General features: G+C 42.5%; 1 protein-coding gene across 1 annotated transcript; it reads left to right on the top strand.

Annotated features, from left to right (window-relative positions):
- The first annotated feature begins 4,496 nt into the window (after positions 1–4,496).
- LOC113892098 (60S ribosomal protein L7-like) lies at positions 4,497–5,535 on the top strand. The gene has a single exon (XM_027540491.1). The coding sequence runs from the start codon at positions 5,111–5,113 to the stop codon at positions 5,462–5,464; it is 354 nt and encodes a 117-aa protein (XP_027396292.1). The 5' UTR covers positions 4,497–5,110; the 3' UTR covers positions 5,465–5,535.
- The last annotated feature ends 4,336 nt before the right edge of the window (positions 5,536–9,871 follow it).

Here is a 9,871-nt window from a genome sequence, read left to right as displayed (position 1 = left end):
AAACTGGGCTTTAGTTGCTCTATATTGTAAAATCTCCAGAGGCTTATTGTCAGATATCTGTGGAATCCAGGCATGAAGAGGCTTATTATGAAGCCTCTCTGGCCATTTCTGACCTATTGATTTAACATAGCCAATTATACCTGTGATGTACAAAACTGGCATAACCTGGGAATAAGACCTAGTAGTATAATAGACTATTCTTGCTAATATTTCTGTCCACTTTGTTTAAAGGCTTTATGAAAAGCTGAAAACCTCAAAGACACCTTGTGAAGAAATTATTTCATATATGGAGGGAAAGATAATAAACAATAATTGCTAAAAATGAATACACAGCTATATTTTACTGTCTCCTGTAAAGGCAGGCAGATTCTTTACCACTCTGCCACCTAGGAAGCCCATTTGGGTGTATGTGTGTATATATATATAACTGAATCACTTTGCTATATACCTGAAACACTGTAAATCAATTATACTTCAATAAAAAAAATTAGTGGATACATTTAACAGTGATTTAGATACATCTGAAAAGATAATTAGTAAACAGTTTGATCTGCAAAATAGCTAAAGTATATAATACAGAGATTTCTTTACTGGAAAATGCTGAAGAAAGGTTAAGAAGCATGGAAGACAGACAGAAAGGGTCTAGCATAAAGTCTAGTCAGAATTCCAGAAAAAAAAAAGAGAAAAAAGGCCAAGTAATATTTTAAAAAGACAATAATATTAAAGAAATTATGAAGGTCCAGTCCACAGATTCCAGAAGCCAAGTGGGATAAAATAAAATGAAACCCACACCTACATACATCACAGAGATTTTGCACAGAGACAAGAGAAATTCTTAAAAGCAGCCAGAGAAAAAGATTAACTTCAAAGGAATGACAATTAAGCTGAGCGCTTACTTCTCTATAAGAACAGAAGCCAGGAATATTGCCTTTATGCTGATAAAAAACAGAACTCTATACCCAGCAAATAGCTCACAAGAGTTAAGTAAGAAATAAAGGCATTTCAGACATACACAAAGCTGAGTTTGCCATCAACAGACCCCCACTAAAGAAAAAGGTGAAGCAGTTACTTCAGGCAGAGAGAAAACAATCCAATCTAAGAGCCGAGAGTTAGTCAAAAATAAAGAGCAATTACAGGGTAAACAGGTAAGTAAAGATACTAACCTCACAAAATAATAACAATAAAATTTCCATATTTAAATTTTTTAATTAAAATAACGATAAAGGTGATGACAATGACTTTTCACTTACTGGGTTATTCCCTTTGTCTATATTGTTTAAATAGAAGGAGAGCAGCAACTTCCTGGTGGTCCTGTGCTTAAGACTGCACTCCCAGTGTAGGGGGTACAGGTTGGATCTCTCACTGGGGAACTAGGATCCTTCAGGAAGCATGGCAAAGCCAACAAATTAATTAATTTAAAAAATAAATAGAATGAGATCATACTGGATATAATGGGTTCTTTTTTAAGCTTGTCTTTTTCACTTAACATAATAACCACTTTCCCATGTTGGCAGCAATTCTTTGTAACCCTTCTGCTGGGTACATAATATTTCATCAGTTGGATACACCATAATTTCCTTAACCATTCCCCTATTGTTGGATATTAAACTGTTTCCAGTTTCCCCAGGCCATAAATTAAATTTATGGTATTTAAATTTGTGATTTAAATATGTAATTAAATTTGTGGTATTTACAAGTACCTTTCATCCAAGGACCTCAAAGTGCTTAAGAGTGATTTAATTTTGCTCTCCAGCCAATAAGATGAGTGAATAGCATTTTCATTCCTTTTTGCCAGCAATAATCTTCACTTCTAAGGTGTGTACCTGGAGGGATTTTATTCACAGTCATGGCAGTACCCACCCCTTCCTGTTGCTCCTCTGCTTTCAGAACTGACTTTCCCACCTTCCTAAACTACCACATTTGCTATGGGTGTTTTCTGGCTTAGCCTGAGGCAAATTCAAAGAGCTTGAGCATGTTCATCTGGTTGTGATCCCTGAGGAAGCCAGCAGCCTCTCCCTCCAACACTGTTACTTGGGTAGACTTTTCCTTAGAAGGATGCCGAGGTTCATCAAGGCTTGATAGTTCTGCTGACACTCATCTCACATGTGTATGTAATTTTAAGCACTGGGTATGTTAAATTAACATTTCCTTATAATTTGTGTTGCAGAGATGTGGGTGATTATTTTTACACTTCTATTTTTTTTTAATTACAAATCTATATAACAACTTCTTTTGAAACAGCAAAGGAGGTTGAGGAAAGTCAATATGGTCTGTGAAGTTCACCATGAGGCAAGATGGGTGATCCAATTGTGCATATCAGAAGTGGAAATGGGACACTGTATTGCCTTGGGGAGAACACAACTGCTCTTACTGCTAGTTGACTGTGTTATGAATGGGGCATTAGAACTTGTTCCCTTGCATGTTAGTCATTTGATCTTCTGCCTTACAATGATTCACTTTAATTGTCTTCTCTCAAAAGCATTAGTTCATTTGTAAGGGAGAAGTGTTTTTGCCTCGGTCTCTTTCTTCTGTTTGTTCCTTCCTCCTCCAGCCCTGACCTCCATCCAAACCCCTCTCTCACTTTCCTGCATTCTCTCTCTCAAAGGTGCATGAGCGTAGTTACAGAAGATGGGAGTGAGCGATGTGATGACCATTATGATCTTTATACTGTTTCCACTTTCTCAGCTCCCAGCTCCACTCAAGCTGCTAACAAACCACCCAGGTTTCCAGATACAGTGGGCAAACATAGCTATGAAATGTACCCTCCCAGGAGTAAGCTGGCAAGCCTTAATATCTCAGTCCTCAACACCCTCAGGCATTGCTCCTCTCTCCAGGTGGGTGCCCACTTCTCAGTGCCCTACTGCTCCACTCCTGGGGGCAGGCAGATGTACAGCACCTCTGCTTTGCATTCCCGTGGGGAGGAAAGAGGTCCTCAAGATAACTGGTCTCACTTCCCCCTTAGATAGTAGAGGCGGGTGGTTAATAACAGCAGCTGAAATGTAAAATGGTACAGTACAGAAAGTAGCACTGGCTTTTATACTAAGGCATGCAGAGACCACCACTACCTCCATCAGCAGACAAGGGGATGGGGCAGAGAGAGGTGAAGTAACTTGCCCACAGTCAGACAGTCATTTAAGCGAGCTGGATTTGAACCCTGGCTGTGACGCCAAGATCCAAGCAGTTTTCACCAATGAAACCAATGCTGATAGTAACTTCATTCAACTGACAGACATTCGTTGAGCACCAACTGTGTGCTGGGCAGAGTTCTACTGCTGCAGAGCCAGGGAGGTTAGAGTCCTAGCCTCCAAGAACTTGCCGTCTAGAGGAGGAAGCCGAGGAAGGATGCACCCTGTGATAGCAGCGCTGCTGGGGAGGCCTCCAGGCTCCCTCGGCAGGCATGACAAGTGGACACCCTCTGAGGATAAAGGCCAGACTCAACCCCGGAGCTCCTTGAGGCCGCTCTTCTTCTAACCAGTTGTTCAGTGAGATGCCCATAAAGGCTGAGAGATTCTGGGGGTGACTTACCTCCCCTGGCGTCTCTGGTCACCCTGGAGTGTAATTTGAACAGGGATGCTGAACGGCTGCATGAGACCAGGGGCCTAGGCAAAATGGACTCCTTTCACCAGATTCATAGCCTCTGAGGGCGCCAGAAGGGTGAAGTTTAAACATCAGCGGAAGTGGGGTCCCAGGGGAGGTCCTCAGGCGCATCTGCGCCTCCAGAGCTACCACCTGGGGGTGTGCCGTACCCGCTCCCCTGGCGAGTGGGGAGGTTAGGACAGGCATGTCCAGGCGGCTCTGCAGACTCCTGGCAAGGCAGAGCGGTCTGTCCAAAAGGCTCAGGATCGACCCTCCATGGCTTCTGCGGCCAGACTTCCTCCCCAAGCTCACCCAGAGCCTGCCTCCGCCTTAACACCTGGGCTTGGCTTCAGCTGTCACGCATCGCCATAGAGACCGAAACGCTTGTGGAAAGTTCTGAGGCCCAAGGGACCCTATGTAATTGGTGAAGGGCATATCAGTTCAAGGTTTATAAAAAGAGGAAATGTTTTGCCCTGTCCACATTTCCTTTTTTCCTTTCAAGTTTTTCCATTAGAATATACATTGAAAGTGTTAGTTGCTCAGTCGTGTCAGACTCTTTGCGACTGTACTGTCCATGGGATTCTCCAGGCAAGAATACTGGAGCGGGTTGCCATTTCCTTCTCCAGGGGATCTTCTCTACCCAGGGATCAAACCCGGGTCTCCTGCGTTGCAGGCAGATTCTTTTACCGTCTGAGCTTGTGTATGTGTGTGTGTGTAGAATATACATTAATAGATAGCTAATGGGAAATTGCTATATAACACAGGGGAGCTCAATCCAGTGTTCTGTGACAACCTAGAGGGGTAAGATGATGGGTGGTGGGAGGGAGGTTCAAGAGGGAGGGGACATGTGTATATTCACGGCTGATCCATGCTGCTGTACAGCAGAAACCAATACAACATTGTAAAGCAATTATCCTCCAAAATTAAAATAAATTTTTAAAAATTTCTGTTAGAGTGCAAGCTTAGAGGATGGATTTTTCTTGTTAACTGCATTTTCTGATTAAGAGAATTCATTTCTAGACCATATGTGATTTAACAAATTTTTAAGACTCCAAGGGTCATAAAATAACTCACCCTTAAAACTACATTAAAGTTCAAAACAAACAAGCAAAACTGTATCAAACCTCTTTCCCAGCTGGAACCATGAAGGGTGCCAGAAGAGGAGAAAAAGAAGGTTCTTGCTGTGCCAAAAACCCTTAAGAAAAAGTGAAAGAATTTTGCAGAATTTAAGATCAGGTGCCTGAGGAAGAAGCTTGCCCAAAAGAAGCTTCAAAAGGCAAGGAGGAAATTTATCTATGAAAAAGCCAAGCAATATCACAAGGAATACAGGCAGATGTACAGAACGGAAATTCAAATGACTATGGTGGCACAAAAAGTCATCAATCTATGTACTGTGGAACCCAAACTGGCATTTGTCATCAGGATCAGAGGTATCAGTGGTGTGAGCACAAAGGTTTGAAAAGTGTTGCAGCTTCTTCACCTCTCACAGATCTTCAATGGCACCTTTGTGAAGCTCACCAAGACTTCAGTTAACATGCTGGAAACTGTGGAACCATACATTGTTTGGGGGTACCCAAATCTAAAGTCCGTAAATGAACTGATCTGCAAGCGTGGCTATGGCAAAATCAACAAGAAGCGAATTGCCCTGATGGATAACATGTTGATTGCTCGATCTCTTGGTAAATATGGCATCTTCTGCATGGAGGATCTGATTCATGAGATCTGTACTGTTGGAAACTGTTTCAAAGAAGGAAACAACTTCCTGTGGCCCTTCAAACTGTCTTCTCCACAAGGTGGAATGAAGAAAAAGACCACCCATTTTGTAGAAAGCGGAAATGCTGACAACAGGGAAGACCAGATCAACAGGCTTATTACAAGGATGAACTAAGGTATCTACCGTGATTATTTTTGTAATTTGCTCAGTTAATAAACACTGTGCTCAGTCATTCGGTTGTGTCCTCTGCCTCTCTGCAACCCCATGGACTATAGGCCACCAGGCTCCTCTGTCCATGGGATTTTCCAGGAAAGAATACTGGAGTGGGTTGCCATCTCCTCCTCCAGGGAATCTTCCTGACCCAGGTATTGAACACACATCTTCCAGATTTCCTGCTTTGTAGGCAGATTCTTTACTGCTGAGCCACCAGGGAAGCCCCTAATAAACATTGACTGCTTTCAAGTTGGAAAAAAAACCCACTGTATATTCTATCTTTGTTTGATAACTAAAAGACATGTGGGGGATCTTTCAATACCACCAAATCATGAACATAAATTACTATTACATTGCAGCTCACCAAAATGATGATGACAGAATGCCAAGTAGACTACTTTTGCTGAATTTTTTTAAGTAAAGGTAATATTATCTTGAGGCTTTCCTTGTAGCTCATTTGGTAAAGAATCTGCCTGCAATGCAGGAGACCTGGGTTCGATTCCTGGGTCAGGAAGATCTCCTAGAGAAGGAAATGGCAACCCACTCCAGTATTCTTGCCTGGAGAATTCCATGCACAGAGGAGCCTGGTAGGCCACGGTCCATGGGGTTGCAAGAGTCGGACATGACTAAGCAACTAAACCACCACCAATATTATATTAACATTTTCCAAAACGTTGGTGTTGGCAAGAAGGTAAGCATAATCTCATCTATAAACATCATGTATATATAGCCATATTAACTACTACCTGCAACTGTATTAATACCACTTAATGTAAAATATATATACTTCTGATTTGTATTAATTTTCTACTAGAGTTATGGACTACTTCCTTTGTAAATTATTTGTTTTTAATAAACTGATACAATTTGGAATAAAAACTGGTAGCAACTAGATTTTTTTCCCCATCTACCTCCTGCTTGTCACACCCTTATAAATATACAAGAACTTTCTTTTTCAGATTAGATGTGCTAATAAATTTCCCTGCAATTTAGTATGTAACTCTCTTTGAAGAAGTGAGTGAAAAAAAAAAAAAGAAGTGAGTGATTTACTGCTATTTTTATGCATTTGGATCAACTTCAGAAATATGGTAGTTTTTGAGCCTTTGAGACCTCCTATTTGAATTTGCACCTGCCTGGGGCTTCCCATTTTATGATTCTAGTTCCACCCAAGTGAAAATACTCATGTAGAATCTTTTAATAAAATCATCTTAAGAGGGTGTGAACAAAGAAAGTGAGTTAATTTAAATTACTTTCAGTTCCAATTCAAAAGTTCTGATAGATCCAGGCAGATTTATTTTGGGTCCTGGACAAGTCTGGGCCTGGTATGTCTTAGAAATAGCTGGCACAACTGGCCATCTGAGACTGACCTCAGACCTAGCCTGTGCTCAGTTTTTTTCTTCCTTTTTACATAGGGTCATGATGGTAAGTGGCTTCTCTGGTGGCTCAGAGGGTAAAGCATTTGCCTGCAATGTGGGAGACCCGGGTTCAATCCCTGGGTTGGGAAGTTCCCCTGGAGAAGGAAATGGCAACCCACTCCAGTATTCTTGCCTGGAGAATCCCATGGACAGAGCAGCCTGATAGGCTACAGTCCATGGGGTCGCAAAGAGTCAGATATGACTGAGCGGCTTCACTTCTTCTTCATGATGGTAAGTGGAAAGGAGTAACCTAACCTGTTACCCTTTGATTTTCTTCCTGGTGCCCCTTTACTTGGAAACAATTGGCCTCTCTGTCCACCAGTACCCTCCCACCCTTACAGCAAGTGCCCGTTAACACACTCCACCCAAGAAGAAACTGCAGTGGTTGGTATGACTTGCCATCCCAATGCATCCATTCAGGAACACACAAGCTAAGCCACAAGAAGTGCAGTGGTGAGAGAGGCCAGGTGCATGGACCCTCACTGGACACAGAATCTCTAGTCCCCACTCCTGGTCCCTGAGACCCTCCCTGAGTCCCTGGTCCCCACCCTTGGTCTCTGAGATCCTTCCTGAGTCCCTAGGATTCATGTATCCCAAATAGATGGGGAAACAATGGAAACAATGACAGACTTTATTTTGGGGGGCTCCAAAATCACTGCAGATGGTGACTGCGCCATGAAATTAAAAGATGCTTGCTCCTTGGAAGAAAAATTATGACCAACCTGGACAGCTTATTAAAAAGCAGAGACATTACTTTGCCAGCAAAGGTCCATCTAGTCAAAGCTATGGTTTTTCCAGTAGTCATGTATGGATGTGAGAGTTGGTCTATAAAGAAAGCTAAGCACCAAAGAATTGATGCTTTTGAACTGTGGTGTTGGAGAAGACTCTTGAGAGTCCCTGGACTGCAAGGAGATCCAACCAGTCCATCCTAAAGGAAATCAGTCCTGAATATTCATTGGAAAGACTGATGCTGAAGCTGAAACTCCAATACTTTGGCCACCTGATGCAAAGAACTGACTCACTGGAAAAGACCCTGGTGCTGGAAAAGATAGAAGGTGGGAGGAGAAGGGGATGAAAGAGGATGAGACTGTTGGATGGCATCACCAACTCAATGGACATGAGTTTGAGTAAACTCCAGGAGTTGGTGATGGACAGAGAGGCCTCGCGTGCTGCAGTCCATGGGGTCACAAAGAGTCAGACATGACTGAGTGACTGAACTGACTGAGTCCCTGGTCCCACTCTTGGTCCCGGAGACCCTCCCTGAGTCCCTAGATCACTCTTTCAGAGTAGCTGGGGATCACTTCCTACTCCACAAAAGCCATGAGTCAACCATCAAGCCCACCATTTGGGCCCCCTCCCTCTCTGGACTGGAGGCTTTTCCCCCAGTTTTGTAACTTCAAGCAACCTTTTATACATTCCCTACCCTGGTTTTCTTTAGTAAAAAATAAATAAAATTCCATGTGAGTGGTATGAGTAAGATGAAACTTAATTAGTGCCCACAAACTGCAGTGAAATCCGAAGATGAAAGGGGATGTTATTGCAAAATGCTGGCATCATGGATTCCTGGCTCCACACTCATTTTCTTTTTCCTTGAACAGATGCTTTACTCAAGGGGAAAAAAAGAACCATCTCTCCCTTTCACTAGGCTGGAGAAACCACTTCCTCATTCATTTTCATATTCTCTCAATTGCACACTACCTACTGTACAGTTAAGAATTCTTTGGTAGCTGAAATTCTCCATGTTTATGAGAACTATATTTGTCTTCAAATTTAGAGATGTACAAATCCCAAAACCTAAAAAGTATACAACAACTTATGTTCTTTGTGAGGTTCCGTGTATTTGTCAGAGATTAAATAAACCCCAAACTGAATAATTATCCTGGTATGAGTAGTTTTTGCTGGTGCAAGCAGCAATTTAAACTGCCAAAACTAAGGTAATAAACTGATCTTATATTCTCTTTGTAGGAAAAACAAACAATAAGGGAGTATGATCTATGCTACACATTTACAGAGTCTCAGACTGGATCTTTCTTGTCCTTCATCATAATGACTAACTCCAGACATCTTTGCTAATCAAATGGACACGGACCCTATGATCTAGGCTTGTGTCAGAGAAATCAGTGTCACCTCTCTACAGATGTTCTTCCTGCTCAGATGAGTGAGAATACTAATGACTAACACTCACTGAGTAGTTACTTTGAGCCAGGAACAGTTCTAAGACTTTACAGGCACTAATTCATTTCTTGGGCATTTTTAAGAGCAGAGAGCTACAGGGAGTTACACAACCTCACAAGAGCCACAGAACTGGGCCAACCTGGCATAGAAAAAGCTCATTGTATAATTGAAGTGGAAACTAACAAACAATAGCTGAAATTGTTAGAGGGTTCAAGAGCCCTTGATTTATGGTCTTGTTTGAAATCCACTGTGACCAAGTCTTCACCAGGTGGCACTGGGGACAGACATGTTTGATAATAATGTAGTTCAAGGTCACTGATCACTATGTGAGTGGTACTTGATTTCAAGGGTGACCTAAGGTTCCCAGGCCCCGTCTTTATAGATTCTGATCAAATCATTGAGGTGTAGGACCCAGGAACCTGCATTTTGAAAAGCTCCTCACGTGATCCTAATACAGGTGGTCCTACAATTCACGCACGAGAAAACCCTGGGTCATGGGTTATGGGTTTAATAGGTCTTGGAGGCCTGGTCTTGGGATCCTAAACACCGCTTCTGGTCCAGATCACAAGACCTCCCTGAAACTCAGCTAACTCCTCTGTGCAATGCAGGGGTTGGAGCAGATATTTAAAGAATTTTCCACGTTTCAGTTCAGTTCAGTCGCTCAGTCGTGTCCGACTCTTTGCGACCCCATGAACCGCAGCACGCCAGGCCTCCCTGTCCATCACCAACTCCTGGAGCCTACCCAAACTCACATCCATTGAGTCAGTGATGCCATCCA

The sequence above is a fragment of the Bos indicus x Bos taurus genome, chromosome 1 (assembly GCF_003369695.1).
Source record: "Bos indicus x Bos taurus breed Angus x Brahman F1 hybrid chromosome 1, Bos_hybrid_MaternalHap_v2.0, whole genome shotgun sequence".
In the NCBI taxonomy this organism is placed as follows: Eukaryota; Metazoa; Chordata; class Mammalia; order Artiodactyla; family Bovidae; genus Bos; species Bos indicus x Bos taurus.
Note: the sequence above shows the minus strand (reverse complement) of the source record. Positions and strands in the feature narration are given on the sequence as shown.

Coding starts and splice junctions, on each gene's coding strand:
- LOC113892098 (XM_027540491.1), top strand. CDS start 5,111: ATGCTGGAAACTGTGGAACCATACATTGTTTGGGGGTACCCAAATCTA.